Source organism: Marmota marmota, unplaced genomic scaffold (genome assembly GCF_001458135.2).
Source record: "Marmota marmota marmota unplaced genomic scaffold, marMar, whole genome shotgun sequence".
Taxonomy (NCBI): Eukaryota; Metazoa; Chordata; class Mammalia; order Rodentia; family Sciuridae; genus Marmota; species Marmota marmota.
In genome coordinates this window covers 16,232,049-16,259,548 of record NW_025999999.1, presented here as the reverse complement: position 1 = coordinate 16,259,548, position 27,500 = coordinate 16,232,049, and the positions used below count along the sequence as shown (strand labels likewise).

At 33.4% G+C, this 27,500-nt stretch overlaps 1 protein-coding gene across 6 annotated transcripts in view; it reads right to left on the bottom strand.

Moving 5' to 3' along the window:
- Window positions 1-27,500, bottom strand: part of Vti1a (vesicle transport through interaction with t-SNAREs 1A) — a 342,770-nt gene that overhangs the window by 268,789 nt on the left and 46,481 nt on the right. For 3 of the 6 annotated variants that reach the window (XM_048807334.1, XM_048807336.1, XM_048807338.1), the window contains exons 4-5: window positions 9,201-9,278; window positions 2,806-2,826 (exon numbers count right to left, since the gene is read on the bottom strand). In XM_048807334.1, the coding sequence (XP_048663291.1) occupies window positions 2,806-2,826; window positions 9,201-9,278 (99 nt within the window). The remainder of the gene's footprint in view (window positions 1-2,805; window positions 2,827-9,200; window positions 9,279-27,500) is intronic. The other 3 variants (XM_048807335.1, XM_048807337.1, XM_015494805.2) reach the window with 1 other exon arrangement.

Genomic DNA, 27,500 nt, shown 5'->3' with positions numbered 1-27,500 from the left:
CTGGGAGTAAGGATTGCTCTTCTCTCCTCTGAATATTGTTTTCTACCTTAACAAAAGATTTAACTTCAAACTGGTGATTCTCTAAAAAAGGTATTAATCAGATTTGTGAAAGCAGATATAAGGTTGAATTTTAATCCAGACTAAGAAAAGAGGAACTTTTTTTGTTCATTTTCAAATTAGATGAAATCCTAAATTAAGAGAAAACACACAGCTACTATAGATTAAAAAACTATAGGTCAATACTGGAAATAGACATTCTTACTTATATGCTAATATATAATGTAGGAAATAAAGCATTTAAATGTAGAATGTGTTTAGGATTCTATATCCATCCTGGGAGCAGAATTTCTCAAAGAACTTTAAGAAATGTATATTTCCAAATAATGGGAGTAACTCTTCTTGGGGAGGGTTCAGTTTTATCAGAGTAAATCTGTACTCAGAGGACTATCAGTTTACCAGCTGCTTTCCTGCAGGATCTCACTTGGAGTTTTGGAATCTCTTCACTTAAGTCAAACTAAAACCAAGTTCTTATAACAGCTGTGCTATTTACATTGTTCCCTTAGTTGTACATTGCCCTGGTCGCTGTAAATGAAAGGAAATACACTACAGTGGCAGCTGATGCTTTCAACTTGCCCCCACACTCCATCCCAAACTCATTCTCTCACCCACTTCTTAGCCCTTTTCAAAGCAGGTAAGTGAAGCTGTGCAGGAGCTTCAGACGGAGCTCAACTTGTGTGAGGAGCTGCGCAAAGTGGAGAGCTGGAGAACGCAGGATTCAAATAGCTCGGCACAGCCAACGCCAGATCAGCTCCCTCTATGCTACAGCCCTGCCTCCAAGCATGCCCCGTTCCCAGAAAGAATCCCAAAAAGAGCATCACAAGGAAGGGATAGGGCATACTTTGCTTCCAAACACAACAAAACATCATATTTTGTAGCAGATAGGTGCCTGTCTTCTTAGCATAGGTGAAAGTAAGAAATCTGGGATAACATTCACTGAACTATTAGAATCCCGACTGGGAGACAATCACTTCTGAGCAAAACATATGCCAATTTAGTGTCATCACCATAGTCTAAGTCTATAAATGTCAGTGCTACATCCATATCAAAGAATTTGTAGAATAATATTTCAGAGTATATTATGCTATTACTTGAACAATCTAATTCTTCTGATTATAATTTTATTATAGAATACAGTTTTTCAAACATGAACTCCATACCATGGCTGATGAAACTGCTGCTGCAGGGACAACAAAAGAAGCCACTAACAATAATATATTTTAAGAGAAATGCAGACTTGATGTTTTTAGCTTTAGGAATTAAGAACTCCAAATACACAGCATTCGAGCTTAACAGAAATAAATCGTCTCTCAAAAATGCTGCTTGTAATAAGACACAAGATTTTATTAATCATATTCATTGCTTAAATTTGGGGGCAAGAGCTTTGTGTAGTTTCTTCATATGGAGGTTTTCAAGTCTATTGGTAGTTCTGTCATCATTTGAAAATTCAGATTCTTTACTTAATCATGAGAATATGCAAATATATACAAATAGATATGCTATCTTGCAGCAAAATAATAATCTTCTACATAATAGTTAATTATATTCCTTTGCTAGATAATCTCCTTTCTTGTAGAAAAAATTTTAAAAAAAAGCAAGAAAGTTGGTGAGTGTGAGGGTGTATTTTGGGGCATATTTTCCCCCTTCAGTTTATATATCATCATTACTTTTACTAAGAAAGGACAACATTAAGGCAATTTAAATCAGAAGAGCTGTTGAAAACCAGTATCTACAAAATTCCAAGTTAATGTTTGCATCACCCAGAGAATGATGATCTACAAAAATAAAGAATTTCTGGGAAAACCTCAATCAATACAGTCAATTTAATTTGAAAATAATTCAAAGTACACTGATTATTATAAGGAATTAGGCAATTTCTAAATGGCAAAATGGTCCATTATTTTATGTCTTGATACAAAAATAACAAAATTCAATCTAATTAAATAAAAAAATATAACTACCTTTGAAAAAGAATACCAGAGCATATTTGATATGTTTGGCATAACTGAAAAACAAAAACACCAAGAAATAAACAGAATCATTCAGCATTCCTCATTGATATAAGGATAAAATTATTAACATTGCTGCAAATATCTGCTAGTCCACAAAATAATTTGGGGCTGCATTATGAAACCAACTTACAGAAAAATGAGAACTCATTTAGGTACTATTTCCTATAAAAAGGAAAGTGTTTAACAATGACGTGAGCTCTGACTAGTCTTAGGTATCTATGTATACGGACAAGTAGGGCATTTATAACATGTGTGTTTCCCCAAAAGGATAATAGATTCATGGTATCTTATTTTGAACTTAAGAATTTTGGGTGAGGGAAAGAGATTATGTAAGAACAAAGTTTCAGTAAAGTAAATTAGAATATCAGGAAAAAAAATAAATCATATTAACTTCTCTGAGAAGTTAATAAATAAAGCAAACTTGAAGTTGGAGCCTAAAATAAAATTATACTTGGTGCAAATATATTCCTTTATTATTCTTCCTTTTTTGGCCTTTAAAATATTAACTTTTCCCCAATGTCAACAATGATTTTTGTAATAAGCACGATTAGGATATAGTAGATTTTTAGAAGATAGTTAGAAGAGAAGATTTTTGGACAACAAAATCAATAGTGTTGCTATGTATAGATTGCCCAAGAAAAAATGAATACAAAGATCTACTTCAGATTTAGAAAATCAATTTTATAAGGAAAAGTAGAATTTAAGAAAAAAAAAAGGGAAGCTAGAAAGTACTTACCTCTTCACGTAATTTTATCAACTGCAACATGAATGCACAAAAAAAAGATAAAAAGGAAAGAAATGGCAGGAAAGAAAGATCAGTTGTGTGACAGGGTACAGAATTAACATTGACAATTTATCTGTTTACATGTTTAGCATTTAAAAATCACAGACAAACACATTAAAAGAACCTAAACATAGACTACATGCAGAGTTTTTTGAACGAATAAAGATCACTTTCTCACACTGTCACATTAAACAAAGAGAATAGTGTGAAATTCTCTTTTAAAGCACATCTAAGACACCATCATGAAATAAAGGGGAACGACTTCATAGAAGTCTATATTATAAAGAAAGAAAACAAGTTTACTGTTCCTCTCTTCTAAGAATGTACCACTGAAGAGGTTTTGTATATACAAGTTTTCAGGATGTTTCTCTATTTGGAATCTTGACAACTGATTTCAGATTTACCAACAAATGAAAATGATTAATAGTTCATGCTTTGGTTCTAGTAAGGACCTAAAACAACAAACTATGATGTGAATATCATATGTGAACCCACTCTAGTAATAGGATTGTATTTAGAGGTAAAATTATTTTAATTCAGAATAAAGTATGCCAGTATAGATAATACTTATTTAGGACATACATCAGAAAATATTCCACTATCCTAGAACTATTGTATGTATCAGTCAATTTTTAGAATTTCACTTTGCTTAAGAGACTACTGCAATCAAATGGCATGTTTTCATTTTAATTCTTTCTTTCTTTTTTTTTCCAATTCTTTTCATCTTGTAAACTGGGCTTTCTTAAAGTAATGAACTCTCTTACTTCATTTGTAAATGTGGCTTCATTTGTAATGTACTCTGTTTCACTAAAGTATAATAAAAAAAAAACCACCCTTCACTTGTTAGAAAATTCTCCTGTGACAACATTTTAATTCTCCTATATAGAACATTTTCCTATCACTTTAAATATAACAGATAAAATTTTACTTAACTTTTTAAAAGCTTGAAAAAAAATATAATTACATGACTGCCTCATTCTCTGTGTGTGTGTGTGTGTGTGTTGCTACTCTAAACCACAATATCACTGTATAGTTGAGATGACAACCACAGTTTCTGAAATGAACAGAAACTGATACCTATGTTGTTACAGACTATAAACCACATTCTAGGTCTGAAATTTGCATCCTCAGCAATTCAGGTCTATAACTGATAATTTTTAAACATCTAAATATCTGTAACATCTGTTATAACACTTGACATATGCAGGCCAATAAATTAAACTATTGCTTTGGGAGAAACGTGCTATGAATTGCTCACCATAAGTGTCTTAGTCCAAAAGTATCATGTTTACTATAGCCTGGAATTCTCAATGCTTAATGCTGTTTTTGTCTAGAAATCCAGGCAGGCAACATACATTCCAGCTTATTCTGTTATTTTATTTGTTATAGAAAAAGTATTTCAAGTACTAAAGAATGAAATTTCAAAATTGTTGAAACACTTTATAAAGAGGGTAAACGATTTATTATGTAATATCTTACTGTGTATTCAATAAAAATGAAAATTTACTATCATACTTTCAAAATAGACAAGAAGTTGTCATTATTTTTAAATACACTCGTTCTCTCAGCAGCTATCCACTGTGTACCAGTAAAGCATCTCATCATCTCACATGGAAAGTTAAAATTCTTCCACAGAAGAAGGGAAATTTTAAACTGAGACACCTGGCCTATCACATATTGGAATCTTTTTCTTTGCTCCTTGAACATCATGGGAGAAAAAGGCAAACATTAATTCTCAGAAAGGGACGATCTGGGAATTGATCGCACAGCCCTCTTTTCTTTCTGGGGGCACCATTCTTCAGTTGACTATGATACTTAAAGGGCCAAAGTTTAAAACTACTCCTCAGCAATAGAGACCATTTGGGGCATGCCACCCTGCCATAATCAATGAGTGTTTAAAAATGCTACCCATTTGTTTTTTCAATAGGTTCCAAACAAAAAACGTTCTATCTTGTTTGTGCTGCATGGCTGCATTCAGGCTCCACACCGGATTTGTAGCTAAGCTAGGTAATGGGAAGTTTTTTTTTTAAATCTTTTTTTTCAGTTAGGCCGAGAGTTATGCATTCAAGTAAACAAAAGATGGTCTATTTTTGAAAATTAACAAGGAACGCACAGGCTAGAGTGTAAGTACTGATTTCGTATTTTATCGAGCTACTAGCTCCATCATAGGTGACATGAAAGTGTGTAATACCGCAATGTTGAGTTATGATAATCAACATCTTTTTGAAACAAAAGATTTTTTTTTTTCCCTCCAATGCAGAATTTGATACAAGAGGTAATCTGTTCCTTTGTGGGCTGAAAAAATCTGGTTTACGCTGGTTTGAACCAGTGGAATCTCTTGTGGTTAAGCCTTCTGCTGTGACTAAAATCAAACCTGCACTGCAGAGCATGCGAGGGTTCATGCGCGCGCGCCTCTGTGTGTGAGGTGCGTCACGTGACCTACAGAACTACCGAATTTTTTTTTTAAAGCTGATAACACGACTGCCGTCTCTGTCCGCATACAGATAACGAATAAATGCTGAACTCTATTAAACGCCCTTTACACATTATCGTGGGTCGAACACACAATTTTCTGAACTTATGATGACAGTCTATTTATTTTGCTATAAACCCTCAGCACGTAACGAACAGATTTGTGCCTGGTAATGATCTGCTCTGCCAGGGCTATATGAAATGATACCGACCTTCTTTAGATCTTGGGAATTAAATTGACCGACTTCACCCCCTGGTATGTAGCTGAAGTTTGACACACTTTATGCACAGCAAGCCCAAATCGGAACTTAAGAGAACCTTGTATTAAAAAATTAAGCAATCATTATCTGCTAAATATTGCTTTACCACAAAAATTTCCTCATGTTTAGAGCTGTCCTACTCTTCATATATTTTTGAATCTTCTGCTTCGGATTTACTCAAAATTAACAATCAATATAATTTTGCATACGGTAACTGTGAGACTACTAAGTTCAAAACTAGAACTTAGACGTTTTATTTGCCCCATTATCACACTCCACTATGAAAGGCTTTATGGTTTCATTCTATAAATTGTTTTTTGTCCTTTTTTTGGGACAGGTTCTTATGAAAGGAAATCAAGTTAAGAAGTATTTAAGGTGTCTCTCTAAATGTAGCATCACTACATTCAAGAACTCAACTCTCAGGGAAAACAACTGTTGTTATATTAGATGGCAAATAGGATATTTTAAAAAGACACAATGATAATGCTTATGACAGAAGCCCTTGGAAAGCTGAGAACCCAACAACACTTCAATTCTGTTCCTTTCTTATAAACCAAAAGAGCTATATTTGATTGAATGAAATAAGTGTAGATCAGAAATGAACTGATATGAGCAATTAATCTGTAAATAAGTGAAAGTGTGCATTGTATGAGGGACTTTAAAGATACATTTGAAAATTTCTGAAATGTTGGCATTTCCAATAATGGCAGAAATGTTTATTATATACTTAAGAGTAAATTAACATAATTTATAGTTAATTGGAAGGTTATAATTATATGCTTAAACAGTCAGGGTCTAGGTGCCTAAAACCCTGCATTACAAATAGCCAGAATGAGAAATGATAGCTTCTGCATTCATGTTTGTCCAAATCTTTACAAAGAACTCACTATGTAGGCAGTATGTGTATGATGCATTGAAAATAACTAGTCAGTATTTCTTTCACCTATTTGCAATCATTGCTATTGCTTCTTATTATATTTTCTGATGTATATATTTTTAAATGACAGATATAACCTAATTTCAATAAACAAATACTTTTTTTGATACTTTTGTTCCATTTTGTTTATCTCTAAATTTTACTGTATATTGAAAGTTTATCATAAATACATGAACAAGAAGTTCTGAAAATCAATTTGTCAACAATTAAAAGTAAACTTATTTCTAAACAGAAACTATTTTCTTACATAAATTATTGGTAATCACTCCTAGAAAAAAAGCTATCTTCGTAGTTTCTGAGATACCAATTTAAAATATTTTTTCTTCAGAAAAAAAGCCTCTATTGTGATTATTCAGCCTAAATAAAAACTGGCAAATAGGATATTTTAAAAAGACAGAATGATAATGCTTAAGACGAAGCCCTTGGAAAGAATAAAGTTATTTTCAAGTGACCATACCTAGTAAATGATGCGCTTTACTTTCAGAGATTTTAATTCCTATATTATAACAAAGAGCCACAAAACAAAATTGAATGACTTTATCATATGGAAATTTTCCTACAGTTGCCACAAAATATCCCCAAAGCGTAGTCTCTTTGAACTTTCAAGCCTCATTCAAATCTTAAACTTGAAAGTTCACATAAATAATAATCTATCAGTTATATATCCTCATGGTTATAACTTATCATACTCTATCTATTAAAGTGACAGCTCCTTACAACTAAACTCCAGGTTCTCCAAGCACTTTCAGAATTTGTAAGTTTGACTTACACAAGTCCAGGGGAAATCTCTGCATAATCACTTTAAAGTGACAGAAATTTAATTTGCAAAATCCAGAAAAACATTAACTCAAATGTATTTTTGTGGAATATTTTTCTTTAGGCATAAAAATCATACTTATAAGTATGCAAGGCAAATATTTTAGGCACATAAAACGTCCATTAGGAGAAGTGAACATGCTTTAAAAAAAGGGATTCCTGTCACAGAACTACAACATTCATTACAATGAAGGAGTCTGAGCTAGACAAGAACACCCCCTTCCTTTCTATTTCCTCTACTTTAGGCAGTAGTTTCAAATGAGGGAAAGATCTATAGCTTTTTAAAGAACTGACATGGGAACTATGCGTTCACTTTTTTTTGCAAAAAAGATAATGCTTTTTTGCAGTAGGTAGGAGGAAAGTTACTACTCATTCATTCAAGAGGTATGAGCAATCTAAATCTCACTTTTAAAAAAAGAAGAAAATATTTTTCTCTCATCCTCACATTATTTAATCTATTATGAGTAAAACCCCTTCATCACATCACCCTTTTATGTTTGATGTGCTATTTTTTTCCTTTAGCTATTCTCACATTTCAATCAGGGAAGCTGAAATCCCAAGTCAAATCTGAATGTGTTTACATGTCTGAACTCAAGCTGATACATCCAAATAGTGGAGGAGTTGAGAACTTCACCAAAACAAACATCATCAGCTCAGTGATTCCTCTCCTGTTTTTCTGGTTTTGTGTGTGTGTGTGTGTGTGTGCACGTGCGTGCACAGAGGTGGGAGTGGGGTTTTCCTCACAAAGCAACATCCCTGTTTACAACATTAACATTACAGTAGCTAGGAATATAGTATCAGCATATATGGTGATATTGTATCAGCAAATATAATCTATTTGAAATGGTAAATACAGTTATGCACTTTTTTATAATGTGTATTGATATGTTGTTTAACTATCTTATTAAAATTTCAGTTTCTCCAGTGAATGATTTATGTTCAGTTTTATTCAGGCAGAGTAGAGATCTTTATCATACTTTCCAAAATAACATTAATAAACACATTCAAGTCTTGCTTGTGAAGTTTCCTGTCATCATTCCGTCTCTAAATCATCTTTACATTCTTTAAATCATCTCTACACTCAAGTTTTGAAACATTTTAAAAAAGTCATATATTATCAATGTAAAATTATGAAGTCTGTAGTATTAACTTAAAGAAAGAAGTAGGACATTAATTAGACTAATGACACTAGAATGTGATCCAATGAGAACTGACAGCCCAAGTTGTAAGGCTCTTTTAAGAAGAAACTATCTTACTTTTTGTCTACACAGATCTTAAACTGCAAAAAAAGACTTATCCTATTATTATTATTATTACTATTATTTGACAGAAGCAAGATAATATTACCATTATCTGGGTATCCAAGTTGGCACTGGTACTTAAAATTTGCATTTTGGTGAATGTATTTTTAAGAAGCTACACAATAGGAGACTGAGCTGCGCTGTTGAATTTTGAAAGCTTACTTTCATTTGTTTTGCTGCAAGTGTTGATTTAATTATACTGCATTATTATCAAAGCTGTATTATGTACTTTTTTATTCCTTTTACATGTGTTTGAGGTGAAGACCTTGGCTTTGTCTGCAAACAGTGTGTTTCAAGTTATTCCTTAAGTACTAAATAATAAAGAAAAGAGAAGAAAAGATTTTTTAAAAGATAGCAGACAGTGATCACAAGGTAAAGGGTTAAATGTAAGATCTCCAAGAAACATTTTGAAGTTGATTAAGACTCCAGCTTTGCATTAAACAGTATCGCTTCCACATGAGTTGCTGCTAATACTGTTAAGGAGCAGCTTGAGAGCCCAGTGTGCCTGTGACCTCCTTCACCCTCCAGCCACCCACCGGGCCTTCCTGATTAGCATTCTACCTGGTTCTCTGAGGAATTCCCATCATCCCCTAGGAGCTCATTCCGTACTTCGTCACTGTAGGCGATCCGTGACCTTTTCTATAAAACAAAACAAAAAGGGAAAGAGGAGAGGAACGTTAGAAAGTAAAGGCTTCGAAGCGTTATGGTATCAAGGCTGATCATCTCAAACCTCGAGAGCCCCCTAATGGAAACCTATCTATTGGCGAAAATCTGCAAACCAAAGTTGCCTAAAGTTCCTGAACTTGAGTAATTTAATGTAAATAAGAAGTTTTTAAAAATGTCAATAATGAAAGAAAACTGCATTGTGCACATATTCTATTAATATTCATAAATGGGTTAGAACTTGTATATCATTCTGTACATCAACATTCAAATAAGACTACTAAACTGAAAGAAATGGAGCTAAATAGCTGAATATTTATAAACCTTAGATTGTAATTTTAAAAAACTGTATATTGTAGCAGGAAATAGACTATATAATTTAGAGCTTTTAAAATTCTAATTCTATGATAATAATTATATCTCAAATTTTACTCTGGAATCCCTGGCCTCACACATCTATATTTCTTTCTTTATTGTGATGCTACTAACCAGAAAGAGAAGGATTTTAAAACTTATCCCCTATCCAAATAATAATTTAAATATCTCCAACTTCTCTATAAATTATGGCCTAATGAAAAGGAGTATGTGTGTGTGTACACAGCCTGTGTCTGTCTGGTAAAGCAAATTAAAATTTTCAATCCCAGTAAATAAAGGCTAGTAAGCTATGAGTCAACCTTTCACAATCCCAGTAATAAAGACAAGTGGGCTGAGTCAATGTTTCACGCACTGAAACTTTGTTTTACAAGAAATCTACCTGCACTTGTAAAGTTGGAGCGGCATGTCTGCAAGCAATTAATGAATTATCTAAACGTATATACAATTTGGAAAAGGTAAATGACTCTGAAAATTAGTTGTGAAACTATATATGGTCCTCAGTTCCTACAGCATCTTCACTATTTCAGACCCAAATTCAGATTTACAAGTTACTTTGTAAGCTTTTCTGCTTCTGAACTAAACAAAAATGATCAGTTAGAAAACAGAGTCATCTCTTTCTCACTTGAATCTACACTTTGAGACATAAATTTCTTACCTGTTCAATTGTGGTCTGAAAAAGCATTGTAGTTGAAAAGGACTATCCATAATCCATGAGCAGAAGTCAACAATAAGATTTCCATTACATTTTTAGACTAGTGAATAAGTAACACTGCTTGGCCACATAGAGATCATAACACCATAGACATGAAATCATATCATACTGGAATTTAAAAGGACCTTAGACAAGAACAACCAAAGGACTTTTTCTCAATTTTTCCAAGAATGGCACATAAGAGAGAATTTAGTTCATTACATACTATTTAAGACTGGGGGCTTACAGTTCTAGCAGAGCACAATTAAAAAAGGCTCAGTGGAGTATAAATAAAATAAAAAACCTACAACCCCCCTTTTTAGGGGAAAAAAAATTTTCATGGAGTTCTAATAGTATGGTCATGATCAAACTGAGACTAGAATTTAGGAGGCCTGTTTAAAAAAAAATAAATTGCTCCCTATTCTATTACCCTATGGAAAGACACAGGGGAAAAAACAGCACAAGAATTGCAAAATGTTTCAGTATAAAGGAGATGGTGGCATCCCCTTCCTGCCCTGAGTCTCTGCTCCAAGACTATCACAAACATACACCTTTGCACTCACAATAAATATGTAAGGAGGTAAACAAAACTACCACAATATTGTGGGGAGGACAAATTAGAGAAGTTGCCATTAGCCTGAGATCAATAAAGACAACTATATCAGATCTCCTGAAAATTAGGAGTGCCCCAACTCATTCATCTATGAACAAACCTGACATTTTTATCACCACAAGCAGCATATATTAAGGTTGTGTCTCTTATTGTATTTACTGAAATTACTATTAATTAGTTATTTCTATTGACTTTATGCAGAATTGCATTTTAAAATGCTAAGTTACAAGGACAATCTACTTCATGGCTTTAATACAACATTTAGACCAAGCTAAAGCTTTCTTTTGCCCATTTGGAGATCTCCAGTATAGTAGTTTCAAACTAGCTAAGCAAAAGTATTTTATGGTATTAAAGGGAATGAGAACCTTTAAACAGGCTGTGGTATCAGAGCTGCCTTTTTAATTATTCATTTCATCACTATGGGGGACTAAAACATTCCTCAGTATGCAAGAATATCATATGGAGATTGTTTTTGTTTTTTTCCTTTTTTCAACAAAATACCAACAAATTGGCATAGATTGTTCAATTACATTATATCTTATTTTGATTTAATATACTAAAAAAGAGGAAGAAAATTACAAGTGTGTATCCCTTAAATATCTAATCTTGTTTTGGTTAGATTGTACTGCAGAATGTACTGCTTTTGAAAACCAGCAATTAAGAGCATGCATGCTTAGCAAGAGGAAACCTAAGGATTATCTGCAGTTGAGGGGTGGTCCCTATCAATGTCATTCTTTACCACTGGGATGGTAAAAACTGGTCATTTGGATGGCTTTTCTAGATGTAATTAAGCAAATGATATGCTGAGTTTAACAAAGTATTCTCGGACAGGATTGACTTTTCTTAAAGAAAAGACAACTCATTTCAAATATCAAAAATAGTTCTACCCCTTGGAAATGGCACAGTAATGCTAAAATAGAACTCTTTTCACTTGAGTTTTGTCTTATAAAAATAAAACAAATCATTACTTTGTTTTATTAATAATTATATTTTAATGCCCAACATTGGTTATTTTCTTATATTTTCTAATGGTTTAAAATTTTCAGTAAACAGATTGATTGTATGTAATCAGACATAATTTAGCCTGCAAGACCATAACTAAACTAATTGAAAAAAAAAAGGCAAAATTCCTCTGAATGACAGACTGCTTATTTTAGGAATAATTTTCCTTCAAAACATCAATAAGTTCTGCTATCTTTTATGGAATTAAAAAAAAAAACCTCATGCTACACTTCTGAGTATCTAAACAATATTTTAATTTAAAGGATTCAAAGTTAATGAAACTGAAATCTCTGTTGTATCTTGATAAACCTAACTAAAATATTTTTACTTCATTATCAACAGTATAAAATCTGTACTTTAGCCAAATGCAAGCATGAGAATTTGAGCTGGAAATGTCACACATTCAGCTACAGTTTGAAGGAACCCAATTCATAATGCATTTTATAAATAGTTAATGACTTCTATACATAAGCTAACCAGGCAAATCAAGAAATTGTCAACATTTTTAGTCTTAGTTGTCAGTTCCCACTGTCTACTGGTGCTTTATATGTGGCTCTGGAAAAGACAGAAGCTCTATGCAGTTTGTAATCTACTTCAGTTTCTGGTCTATACCATAAGGGTGAAAAAGCTTCAACTGCCAAATCTCTCTCTCTCTCTCTCTCTCTCTCTCTCTCTCTCTCTCACACACACACACACACACAGGTGTGCACACACAAAGAGTATTAAATACTAGAACATTTAGGTTTTACTTGTATGCTTATGTAAAGCTTATTCTTTCTGACTTTCATGGTGGACTAGATACAGTTGGTTAGAGAATCTACAGATCATATTGGACAAAACTATGAAAAATTAACCATTGATTGTGACTTAACTCTAAGAAGTTAGATGCACAGTTTCAATGACTATTTTAAACCCATGACAAAAGCGAGTCTGTGGTTATAAAAGCAAGAATTTCAGATTCAAAGATTGTCAGTTTTTCACCTCATATATGAATAGGATTTTTGCATACCGATTGGCTGATTTTCTTAAAGTCAAGTTCAAATAGATACACTTTTCAGGTCTGACTGGAAATTTGGCTTGAAATAATCTATCTACTTGACCCAAGCCTTAACATTTCCCAATTGAGCTGAATGTGTTCATGGACAGGCACTGCTAAATTAGAGACAAAATGAATTAACTTAGCTTAAATTAATTAAAACTTGTGACCTGTGGTCCTGTCTCTTGTATGATTCTGTATGTGAAACAGGGTATATATAACCAGAATGAGGATTCTAAAGCCCACCACAAGCAAAAACATAACAATGAAGTTGGTTTATTACTAAAGCGTATATGAGAATTTAATTTCCATGGCGTGCACATGGCAAAGCAATTGCTTAAATTGCCTCACCTGGGAATTTAATACAATGTTATCATCAGACCAGCCACATTGTAAATAGATTTATAATGCTTTCCATGTGCTGTTCTCTGTTGCATATGAATTAAGTAATGATCTGGTATTACAATAAAATCAGCTAGTTCCCACACCTGGCAGACAGGATATTTCACTAAATTAATACCCATACAGCCACATCACAAGGCATGGGAAAGGAAAGCATCTCGGAGGCATTTGACTTGAGTTTTACCTGGGAAGTGAATACTCCCTGGCCATGTACAATGTCACTGCACTGACTGGGCTGCTCAAGACAATCTGTTTCTAACATCTGCATCACAGAATTAAGACTTACTCATTCCCATTCAATTTTAGCCTAGTTTCCTTCATTCAGGACTTTAATTAGTAATCAGGGATCTGCAATATTCACAAACACCAAGAATGCCCTTTATTCTAATCTATGTGCTGCAGACAGCCAAATAATTGATACAAAGTGCAGTTTGGTTTTGGTAAGTAATGAAAGAACAGCTTGTCCTACTTCTCAATCAAATTGGTCTATCGAAGAAATGGTTAATAGATTTCTCCGTAGTTCTAAAACAAATTACACAGTCTGGCCAGACTTTTCCATTCCTTCTACCATGTTTTTCAGTCCCCATATATTTAATAATGCCCAAGGTTACCAGGTGATACATCTATTAAAAACTGCTATGCTTTCATAGCCAAAGAATTTAACTGCTCCTGTTATAATTAACACTTTGGGATAACTACAGAATATGGTGAAATTATATTTATTAGCTAGCCATATAATTTCTGGCATTCATTTCTTACCTAATTTTATCTGGTTCTAATTAAATAATATCATAGCACTATAAGACCCAGATGGCATTTTCAAAATGTATCTATCATTGGCACCAAGTATTCCATTTTTAACCTCAAAATGACTTACCAATTCAGACAAGAAACTTACATTTTGGAGAAAAATAAATAAAAAGGAATTTATGAATTCTTGCTCATCACAGCACTCCCTGTACTCTATGAAGTTCTAGCAAAAAGGAATTTAAGTCTAAAACTATAATACTATATCACTTAAGTAAAGGCAAAGTAAACTTTTAGGTAAATGTTTGATGCCTAGAAGTTGTTACAAAGAAAAAACATAAGGCACTGAATGGAAAGAACAGAATAGAGATAACATTTCAGTATGTGATCTTGGTCAAATTGAGATTTTTTAATATCAGTTTCCCTGTCTCTAGAATAGTGGCTAATACTTATTTCCTAGAGTTGTTGTGAGAATGTAAATATTATGAACAAATATAAACCTATCCTATAAATTTGGCTGTTAATCTTACAAATCATGCTCATCTGAATATTAATTGATAATATTGAAAATAATGTAATAAACCAGTACATATATATATGGATAAGAGTATAAGTGCATCCTTCTTAAAAAATTATTTGCCAGTATATACCAAGAATAGCTTTAAAAAGTCCATGTTATTTATTATTTAACCCAGTAATTCTGTAAAATTGTGTCTGTCCAATTCCTTATTTTATGGTGCTGCAATTTTTGGATGGTTTCCAATAGTAAAAACTTCACTGCATTTCTTTAATGTTATCAGAGAAAGTGAGTTCCAACATGTTTCTTCTAAGTATCATTCCACTAAACATGGCTTGCTCTTACTCTAGAGAGACTGTTTAGAGTTAAAGGTCAAGTCCATTCGCTGGGAAGTGCACATGCCACATGTCATCAATACTGTAACATTAATAAAGGAAAATATACTTTCTATCTATCATAAGTCTGTGGCCCATGGACCATACCCAAGCCACCTGAGAGAAAATACTAACATGCCCTGCTGCCAAGCTACCATCAGAGTTGCAAAAACAGGCTAACATGAGAATACGAAATAATCCATTGTGGTATGTTGTACAAGAAAGAGAGACTTGACATTTTTTTAAAAAAAGTTTTTCCTTATCATAAGCACTGTCATTTATTATTTTTGTTTGTATTTTCAAACACATTTGACATTTTTGAAATGGATATTTATTTTTTGGCTGTAAATAATGAGATAAATCATACCATACTGCCTCTTAATTACTTTAAAAATTTAATTACACATCATATGTGAATATTTATATACATATGATGAGGTTATATGTGTGGACACGCATAGGGACTCTCACAGACCCATGTGCAATCCATATGGAAAAAGAACTCCATTTATGTTGCACAGTGCTAGAACAGATTTTTATTTAGACTAGGAACTCTGACCACATTGCTGCTATATCATTTAATGATTTATAAAACAGAGAGCCAGAAAATCGGGTAACTGCACTTCTTCATTTCCTCTCCCTGAATTTCTAAATTTTAGCCTGAAGTTTAAGTTTAGCATTAGTGTTTCAAAATGCATCATAAGTTAGCTAGTATCATGGCCCCATTTGTCTGCATGTGCTTGTAGTTTATGACTTTTGACACTGCTATTGAACAGTGTGTCTGTGTCTTAAATCATGTTAGTTTGTCAATCAGCAATTAAGTTACTTCATTCAGAAAATCAGCTCATGATAGAATGCCCAGATGTTGTTGTTAGCATCTGGAATAGTGAAAGTATGCTATGGAAGAAATCTAATTCTTTAAAGTCTTGCTGAATGTAAAATAAAATAACTCTACAGACTCTACTTGAAATAATCAAAATGTTTACTATTTTGTTTGTTAATGATATATAAATGTCCTACATACTTCCACTGTAAAAATAATACTCTGATAAATGAATGAATGCTATGTACCAGATGCTTGACTTGTATTTTAAAATTACTGAACTGGAATATATCAATTAATGTAATTAATTCACATAATTCTACTTTCCCTATATAACTGCCTAGTACTGGGAAGGAAAAGTGATAATTCATTGAAAAATCTGTGCATAGCCATAATTTCGAGAACAGATCCTGAGGATTCTGTAACTGACACTGAGGTATCACACGAGTCATCACCTAGATCATGCTACAGATTCATAGATGAAGGGTTCTAAACCAGATGAGTGATCTACTACCTGAGGCCATAGGGTGAGGGAAGAACAAGGACACAAACCCCTTCACAATTCTGTGTTCTTCACTTGACTATGCCACCAAGACAGGCTGGAGTGGTCCTACCTTCATTTTGCAAAGCCAAGGTTGACTATGCCATTCACCCAGTTCTGTGAATGTATCAGCTACAAAGTTAATTAGCTTGTTTTGTTTCTGATCATCCTCCCTCAATAATAATAACAACAGCAGCAGGAATAATAAACCTTTACTTATACATTATTTTTCGACATTGGAATACTGAATACAATAAATTTTAGAATTCAAGGATGGCAAATGCTTAGGTAAAATGTTTTATTTGATAGAATAAAACGTCTGATTTCAGAGGGTGAGTCATAACCACACCTATGGATGTTAGATGGTTTTCAAGATTAATCTTCAAAGGCTGCACTATAAAGCAACAATAATCTACCTACATGGCTTAGAGAAAAGCCACACAGATTATTAAGAAGGGTTAAGAATTTCCTGCTTACCCACTGGATCTGCTGACTCTCTGTATGGTTAACTTAAAATTCTATACTGGAACCAGCCATTTCATAGGCAAACAATTTTTACAGCTTTATTTACCCCTGAGACTTACTTTTGGACCCATGTTGTGACAGATTAAAAAAAAAATTAAGTAGTATACTATGCTACAGTGAGGTTTTAGTGTTCATAATTCAGAGATGTAAGATGTCTTCTAATGCTTTATGGATACAGCCAGTAAAGCTGTAATGCTTAGGCAATAGGAACAAACCATTTTAGCCCAAATTTTCAGTGAAAACATTTTGAAGGTGACTTTTATAACAGAGTGACCCAAAATAAAAATATAATAAAGTAAGTATAAATATTAATACCAGATTCATAAATACATAAACATGTTCATCCTAAAAGATTCTCCATTTTGAAATGGAAAAAAAAAAAAATCCTGCCTAGCCAGAGGCTTTACTTTATCAATTAAATGTTCTTTGTTCTGCACCTTTAACATTTCAGTCCCTATTTGTTCTTTCATTCAACTTTATAAACATTTCTAAGTGTATCAACCTCTTCATCCTTTATTTCTTAGCAGCTGTTTTTTTTTTTTTTTTAATAAATTAATTAGGTTTTTGTTTCTTTGTTTTGGCACTGGGGCTTGAACCCAGAGGTGCTTTGCCACTGAGCTACATCCCCAACCCTTTTTTTGTTTGTTTGTTTTGAGACAGGATCTCCCTAAGTTGCCCAAGCTGGCCTTAAACTCGAGATCCTCTGAGTTGCTGAGATTACCAGTGTGCACCACCCTGCCCAGATTAGCCAAGCTTCTTAAAAGAGTATTTTACATCACTAACTCCACCTATCATGTTCCAGTCACTTGTCAACTTATTACAAACTGCCTACTCTCCTATTGCTCTTTAGGTCTCCCCAGGATCATCAATGATTTCCTAGTTGTCAAAATCACTGACCACATTTTTTAAAATTAACTTTTTATGATAGTTACAGATTTATACAAAAGTTGCAATGATAGTAAAGAGTTCTCATATAACCCACACCCCGTTTATCACAATTAGTGAATTAATCATTAATTATTGTACATTATTATTATTATTAAGTCCATCATTTTCTTAGATTTCCTTAGTTTTTAACTAAGGTTCTTCTTCTGTTCTAGGATCCCATCCAAGATTTTGCAATATATTTACTAGTCATGTCTCCTTATGCTGCTCTAGGATTGTGATGGTTTTCTCAGACTTTCTTGCTTTTGATGACCGTGACAATTTTGAGGAGCAATGATTAGGTATTTTGTAGACTGCCCCTCAATTGGGATTTGTCTGATGTTTTTCTCATAACCAGACTGGAGTTCAGTGTTTTTCAAAGGAAGACCACAGAGGTGAAGAGCCATTTTTATCACATGATATTAAGGTTACATATTATCACCACTGCTTATGTTGACTTTGGTCACCTGGCTGAGGTGGTGTTTGTCAGATCTCTCCACTGTAAAGCTCTTTTCCTCTTCTGTACTGTACTTTGTGTGGTTCACATTTAAGGAGTAGGAGTTATGATCCATCTCCTTGAGGGCAGAGTATCTACACAAACCATTTGATACTCTTATGCATGGGAAGTTGTCTACTGATCATTATTCAATTATTTATTCATATCAATATGGATTTATGGATGTTTTTATACTTTGGATTTATAATCTAATATTATTTCATTAATTTTGTTGCTTAAATTGTGTCAACTTTGGCTCTAATGATCACATTTAGTCCTTTTCTTCAACTTATCTCTCCATATCATCTGACATTACCACTCACTTTCAGTGCCACCCTCCTATGGAATTCCCCCTACCTCTGGTCTTGCCTCAGGCTCTTCAGTGTAACTATTCTCTTAGTCTTCCCAGGAATGCTTATATTCCCTAGGTATCCTTTCTTGGTCCTCTTCTTGCTCATCTGAAAGATATCATCTATTCCCATCATTCTAACTAGTGCTTAGAAGCTGGAATATTCTACCCACAAATCCAATTCCTATGGGCATCTTAGCCTAAAGGTATCTCAGACTTAACATAGACAACAGGGGTATTATCTTGCTTCTATTTAATATTCCTCCTCTGTCTTTCTCTAATTTGAGGGATGGTATTACCATGCACATGTTCTCCTTAGACAAAAACCTAAAAAGTATCCAACTCTCTCCTTGGGTAAAGTTCTTCAATCAATCAGCAGACTTTACCATTATTTTTCAGAATATCTACATGTGGGCCCTTGGCCATATTTCTAAGATGTTTGTTATCTTATGCATTAGTCCAATTCTTTTCTCATAACTGTGGTTACCACATATTTGTCCTTCTTTTTATATGTGAATTATACTTGGGAAGCACTTCTGCAAAAAGACCAACATGTTTTAAAGCAGAGATAAATCAATAGGTATAAAGACTCAACTCCTTCAGCTCTATCTCCAGCAAAATATCAAACCTATGAAAGAATCATCGCCTAAAGATATAACTTATTTTAGAATGGGAATGTTAAAATAGAAAGTACATGCATTCAACAAAAGCCAATATACTATGGGAAAATGCTAAGCAACAGAACCCTCTCCAACTTTATATGTCAATACCACATTTCTCTTTAATTTAAAATATAGGCATATTTCATATCAGCTATTTTATTGTTCTCATAAGTTAGATATCTCTATTTTTTATTATGCAGAAGCTAAAAGACCACCATTTCAAACGAGATGATGTGCATGCATATTTCTTCTTTTCTGATCTGTGGACCTGAGGAATATGGATTACCTCTGTTATCTGCACGAAGAAGCTGTGCTACAAGCCTGGCATTCAGTTTGCTTTTATCTCTGAGACCCCAAATTGTACTGTTAGGCAACAGAGGGCACTTATCTAGATTGAACTGTCATACGAATAGATTTTTGTCAGCCATTCAATTTGTATCGGGGAACATGCCAACAAAAACAAAACCCAGCAATTTAAAACAACAAACCTATCCTCTACTGACAGGAGCAAATTGGTGTATTTCAAATGAATAAGAATTACTATAGATTGCATATCCTACATGTGGGTGCTTCAGAAAGAAAAATCCTCTTGGACTAATATTGTCTAGTTTTCCTGGCAGTCACATAACATTGAACAAGCACACAGTGAGCTAAAAACTAATAAATACAAAGAAGAAACAATGACAAATAGAAGTTAAAAGTTACATGGACAACGAGGCTATCTAATAAAGTTCCAGGTCAGAATTCAGTGGCTATGTGGAAAAAGTTAGCATGTGTTGTACTTTTGTTTGCTCTCTGGCCCATGTAAGCCTTCCAGCAAGGCAGGGAGTATGTCTGCCCACAATGAGTAGTGACATCATTCTCCTTGGACCTTACTGACTCTGTCTTCAATACCCGAAAAACACAAACAAAAACTTTAGTGAACTGACCTCACCAGAGCAACACTACACCTCAGACTATTTGAAGAACTATTCAGAGTAGATCTATTCAAAGTTGCTATTAATCTTAGATATCACCAATGTTAATAAATGAAGAAAAATATGGCAATAAAAATCTTTACAATTGAATATTGATTTTCATATCTAAAATTGATTTACACATCTAAAATTATTTAATATATTTCCCTTTATTATTTTTGTTGAGTCACATCTTCATTCTGGAGCTGAGATAGCTAATTCTACAGTGAAATTCAGTCTTGGCTGACATTTATGCAATCATAAACTACTACAAGGGAAATGAACAAATAAATTAATTCAGTTCTGTGATTCCAAATTAAGCTGAAATAGAAAATAAATAAACTTACAAGCCAAAACTTCAATTGAACCCATGTCGTTTTACTGGATAGAAATTGAGTAAGTTCAATTGTTTAAATGAAAATATTTAGAATCTGAAAATGAGTTTTCTTCTATCAAAATTATTAACAAGAATTTAGCACTTTGCAAAATTCTGTAATATGTCCTATGGCAAAGCCATTATGTATTGTAGCAACAGGTACTTATGTCAAAACTTAAAGCTTCATTAAAGAACAGTCAACAAAAATACTCTATGTACACATATCTCTCCCTAATGATGGTTAAAATAGATGAGGACAAAAGCAAGGTCAAATGTAATGCTTCAAGCTACCTCTACATTTTAAGTAATATAGTAATGAGATAATATTTTTATTTTGAAGGGAGTTATAAAACTACTTGCAAAGATGCATGATTATGCAATTTATACTTATTTGGCTCAGAAAAAATATATAGAAAGACTTACAGAGAGGACTGGGGTTGTGGCTCAGCGGTAGAGCACTCACCTAGCATGTGTGAGGCCCTGGGTTCGATCCTCAGCACCACGTAAAAATAAATAAACAAAATAAAGGTATTGTGTACAAAAAAAAAAAAAGAGAGAAAGAAAGCATGCACAGATGATAAAGCAAGTAGAGCAAAATGTTAATAATAGGTAAAAATATATTATGTTCTATGTACTATTCTTCAAAACTGTCTGGAAGTTTAAAAGTATTTCCAAATATTACATTTAAAATAATTAAATATTTAAATATTAGTGGAATAAAGGAACAGAAGTTCTGGTAAGCTAACCTTCAACAAGTAGTTAATGTCTGAGATTACGTGAATTTCAAATGAATCCTTGATTAGATAGCTAATGTTAAGCAAAAATACAATTTTCTTTCAAATTCAGACAATTTAAACAATTCATTTTCACCAAATATTATGGTGTATTCCTTTTTTTTCAGTAAAAATATGGGACTTTATTTAAACAGTTAAAAGTTTTAGTTTTTAGTTCACCCCTTAGTATAGATTCAAATTTATCCATGGTCAGAGAAATCGAAAGTTATCAGTACAAAATAAAAAATAGGGCTGGGGACATAGGTCAGTAATAGAGTGCTGCCTAGCCCTGGTTTGATCCCTGGCACTTCAAAACAAACAAAAAATCAAAAACCAACCAAAGAAAGAAAGAATATTATGTAACATTTAAATAGTTTGGCAATAAAGTGCAATTCTTTTTCTCCATTTTATTTTATAATAAAAGATGTGAGGACAGTGATTCTAAATTAGATTGCTTAACACATAATAATATATGATTTATTTATTTATTATTTTACAAAAATTCTTAGAGTAAACCAATAAAAATCCCCCTGGAGAGATATAACACGAACCTAAGATCTTTTACCGTGCTCAGAGGTCACTCTCTAATGTTCAAGAATGAATACAAATTTTCAGGTAGTTAGACAGAAGCCCACTCAACTCTGACTTGACTTGGCAACTAAGGCATTGCTGATCTGTCTAATTTTGACTGTGATAGCACTGGACAGGAACTGAATGTAATTCTGGTCTCTGAAAAGAACACAGCCAATTTGGGTGCTCTATAAATATGCAATAATAATAGGACCTCAGGGCTAGAAGGGACCTTGAGAGTCCTCTAGTGTGCCTTGCTCTCTTACATCATCCAACACCAAGTGCATCTTACAAAGACCTTGAAAAAGAGGTCCTTAACTTCCACAAAGAAGCTTACCAACAATAACTGGTTACTGCCGGGAATTATTTCCCTAAACTGAACTTAAATCCACAGTACTGTAGTTACACATACGGTAGAGACCAATACACAGCTGCTGACCATACTTGGCATAATAGCTCTTCACAGACTTGAAGACACTTAACAACTCTACAACTTTCCATTCAGGGAAAATGATCCCAGGACCTTTCTTCATCTGCCTAATTTTTCAACTCTTTAATCATCTGAGGGGCACAGCCCAGAATTTTTTTCTGAATTATCTTTAGGCATAGTAGTCCCAATTAGATGCAGAGATAGACAAAAGATTCTTCCAGAATCCCAAAGTGTACTCAGTCTAACTCCTACTATGTAAATTTCAAGGACAGTCCTTTTTCTGTTCTTTCTTACTTCTGTTCTGAATAGTTTTCTATCATAAATGCACATTAATGTGTTTGGGGTATGTGTATGTGTGTGTGTATAGTGTGGGTATTGAAGGCAGGGACTTTTGCAGGCTGGGCACCTGCTCTACCACTGAGCCACGCCTGACTCCCCCCCACACACACTTTTTAAATATCTTATTTATCTATCTATCTATCTATCTATCTATCTATCTATCTATCTATTTATTTATTAGTTGTAGTTGGGCACAATACCTTTATTTATTTATTTATTTTTATGTGGTGCTGAGGATTGAACCCAGTGCCTTGCACATGCTAGGCGAGTGCTCTAATGCTAAGCCACAACTCCAACCCCTAAATATTTTATTTTGAGGCAAGGTCTTGCTAAGTTGCACAGGCTAGCCTCCAACTTGTCATCATCCTGCCTCAGTTGTGCACCACCATGCCTGGCTCATGGTTTTGATAACATTTTACTAGCTTGATACTCTACTTTTATATAAAATATATAACATACAATAAAAATTCTGAGGCACATGAAAAGGAAAAAATAATGACAACTTATAGTAAAGAAAAAGAGGAGAGAATATGTCAAACTAAAATTCAATATCCTGTGTATATATCATTCAAAAACAATGGTGAAATAAATAAAGGAAATTTTTGGTCAGGTAAAAGCTGAAAGAATTCATTTCTGACATTAATTCCCTGAATGTTAAAAAGGGATCTTTAGATTGGGAAGAAATAATGAAAACTGAAATTTGCATGAAGGAATAAAGAGCTCCAATAGGAATACATATTTGGGTATACAGGCTTTAAGCACATGTCATAAGGGTCACAGCATATGTAGAAATAAAATATAAGACAACAAAAGTAAAAGGAGGGGACAGGTAAATGAAATTCTACTGGGTAAGGTCTTATATTGTCCATAAAGTAATATGCAATTGTTTGAGAATTATAATACCCTAAAGATTGACATTGTAATCTCTATATAAACCAACACAAAATAACATGAAGAGTTATAATTAAAATGTTAACACAGGAGATGGAACCAAATACTGAAATTTATGTGATTTACCTAAAAGACAACAAGAAATGAGAATTAAAAGAATAAGTGCACCACAGCGTATGCCCAGCTACAGGGGTCTAGTGTATCTGATAGAGTAGTATTTAAAAAAAAAAAAGAAAAGAAAAAAAAATTGACCAGTAACACTACTATTAATTAACTTTTTACTGGAAATACTAGAAAACATATTAGGAGAAAAAGTTATAAGTATAAAATTGGGAAGGAAGAGGTACAACCATCACTACTTATAAACAATATATCTCAATACTTCAAGAAAATAAACTGAACTGCAAACAATAAGGGAATTTAATAAGGTAGCACGTTACAAAATTAAATACAGAATTTAATTCATATATATAAACAACAACCAGTCAGAAGATATGGTCAAAGAAAAGTTCTTATACAAGGCAAAAACACAGAAGTTAAAATGACCAGGAATAAATTTAACTTATTTTATAATCTTAAGATGTAGAAAGTATTTGAAATTATGATCCTAGATGTAGATCGATAAAAGATTGATACATTTTATCCATATAAAAATAAAATGTTTTGAATGACAAAATTTAGAATGAAGATAAAATAAATTTAATATTTGACTAGGCCAAACCAAAGGGTAAATGATAAATTGGAAAAAAACATTTGCAAATTCCATTTTTAGCAATGGCTAATCTTCAAAACATATACTTAAAAAGCCCCTAGAGATTAGTAAGGAAAAGATAAACATTCAACCTCCCCCCACCACTCCACAAAAAAAATAATTAGCAAAGGATAAAAAGAGTTCCTGAAGAAACATATGAAAAGACATCCCATTTCACTCATAAAAGTTAATAAAAACTACAATGAACTACCCCTTTACTCCTATCAGTCTGATCAACATCCAGAAGTATAATACTTCATTTTATAAGTGATATGGTGTAAGTAATCAATACTCCCATGCACTGACAAAGAGAGTGTAAATTAGCATATCTCCATAGGGGCAACTATGAAAGGATTATCAATATTGTAACTGTATACACTTCTTAAGATCTTGCTCCCATAAGAATTGACACAGTTATTCACTTTAGCACCATGTAAAGTAGCAAAAGCTTATTTATATGAGATTGACTATATAAATTTGGTAAATCCAAACAATGGGATACTATTAAGCTATTCAAACAAAAGAATTAAGAAGCTCTTCAGTATTTACAGTACTTGCTTTCTTTGGTATGGTATGCCATTTTGTTGTTATTATTTAAAGTGGGGGTATATATTTGTATTTGCTTGTTTAAACATAAAGAGAATCTAGAAAGGTAAATCATTAAAAACAGTAGTTATCTGGGTTGAAGATTTGAGAGGAAGGTGAAATGGGGAACTGGGATAGGTAGCTTGTAGAGGAGAGGATTTTCCCTATACATCTTTATAATCTTCATAATTATAATCATCTTCATTGTACCAGCATGAAAGTGTAGAAATTGAAGTAAATATCTACTTTAAATATCTACAAACTGTGCTCAACACTACTCTAAATTCATGTATTATCCCTTTCAAGAAAGAGCTACATGCTTACTTCAGACATTATTTTAGAAAACAAGATGTAGTAAGTACAACTTGACGTACCACAAAATTAGGTTTACTTGGGTATCAAAGATCAAAGAAAGGAAGGAACTACCTTGGTTTGATCAGGCCAGGAGTGGCTTTACAAAGAAGAGGATTGAGCTGGGGCATAGTAATGAGTAATCCATGAAGCAGATAAGGAAGAGAAGCAGGATTCCAGGAGAAGGAAGCAGTGTATATAAAATAATGAAGACCTAAAACATGATGCCGAGCATTATAAACAGGAGTACTTTGGCATGTCTAGACAGAGGGTGAATGAAGAACTACATGAGAAAACGGTAGGAACAAACCAACATGCTCAGGGGAGTCAGACCAACAAAGAGAGTCAAACAGCAAGCGGCTGTCGGGACCCACATAAAAATGCTCCACTGTGTGGGAATCCACCACTCAGATGTAGCTGTGTGATCCAATCTCTCAGCTCTCCCAGAATTTCAGGAGAAGCCTGAAATTTAGAGATTGATATACTATCTCTCAATCTCTTAATGTTGGACACCAATTTCAATATATCAAAAACACTACAAGGCTAAATGATATCATATCTTTTAGCTGGATTTGACTTGTCGAGAGAAACTACTGAAACTTCTTTGAGTGGGTACCAAAAAGTAACAAAAACAGGAACTTGATCTAAACAGATTTACATTCTTAGAACATTTCCTGTATACTCAATGTGAAAAACAGAGGGAGGAAGACCAGACTGAAGGCAGAAATCTCAGGTTCGCTCTTACAGGTCAAGCAAGAGGTCATGTGATTCTTATTTAAGAGAGCAATAGCAAAGAGGGAGGGAAGGAGATTCTGGAGGTGGACTCAATGGGACTCAAAGACAGAGAGAAGTGGGATAAAGACAAAGTATGGAATGGCTCCTAGGTTTCTCATGTGGGTAACTGAGTACAGATGCATAAACAAGCATAACCAGCATGTGCACCGACCAACATAATTAATTCAAAAAGAGGAATTTGTATTAGAGAAAAGACAATGTTCAATGAATTCAGGTTTAACATTGTATTTGAATGTCTATAGGCCTGACATACAGGCAATGGACAATTTTTGAAAATTGGGTACAGAGTACAAAGAAAAAGTCTAGACTAGATACATGATTATAAAGTCATCAACATTTAGGCATTAGCAAAAAGCATGGGTATAAGTACAATTAACCAGAGAAAATAGAGATGACAAAACAGCAATGTGAAGAGACAAACATTAAGAGAAAGGGAGAGAAAGAATCCAAAGAGAGAGCCAGAAGAGACCGGGGGAGTGTGGTGCCCAGTAAATCAAGGCTATACAGAAGAAAAGTAAGAATGAAAAGTGAGATGCAAACTGGAAAAGGGTCAGGTGTGATTTTAGCAAAATACTTCCAGAGGTATGATATCCATCATCGTTGTAAGCAATACAATATAAAAAAAAGTTAAGCATCTTAATTTTTCTTATAGATATTTTTTTTTAAAAACGCATCTCCCTTCCTCAAAATGTTGGGATATTTGTAGAGTATAGAGACCACATAAGGCACTTTTCTAGTTATTTCTTCATTTACTTTAAACCTTTGCTGACAGCCAACAGATGAATGATGGATTATGCCATTCCTCCAGTCCCCATTTTCTTTGGACAAAACTCTACTGGATAACATTTTGGTCCCTGTGGTAAAAATAGAAAAATTCAGGTGGAGACGCTTAAGAAGGAAAACATTTATTAAAGTGACAGGTACCTGAATAGAGCATCCACCACTTGAAGCCTCAGCATTTCTAAGATAATTGCTCATCTGAATATGCTAAACTTGGAAGTCACATGAACAACAACAAAATAAAACAAAAATGATCAAAACTCCAACTGTGTCCACTCAATCTTTATTTGTCTTAAGCCCCATATGAGTAAACTCAAAAAACAGCTAATCAATAGTTGGGTGAATATATCCCACAGGCTTTATTTGTTCTTTTCTGCCTAGTTTAAAAATAATTGTAAATTATAGTCATTTTGCTCTTCTAAATAGCCATACCATATATATAGATAGAGATATATGTATGCATATATATATATATATAATATATATATATATATATATATATATATATATATATAATATATATT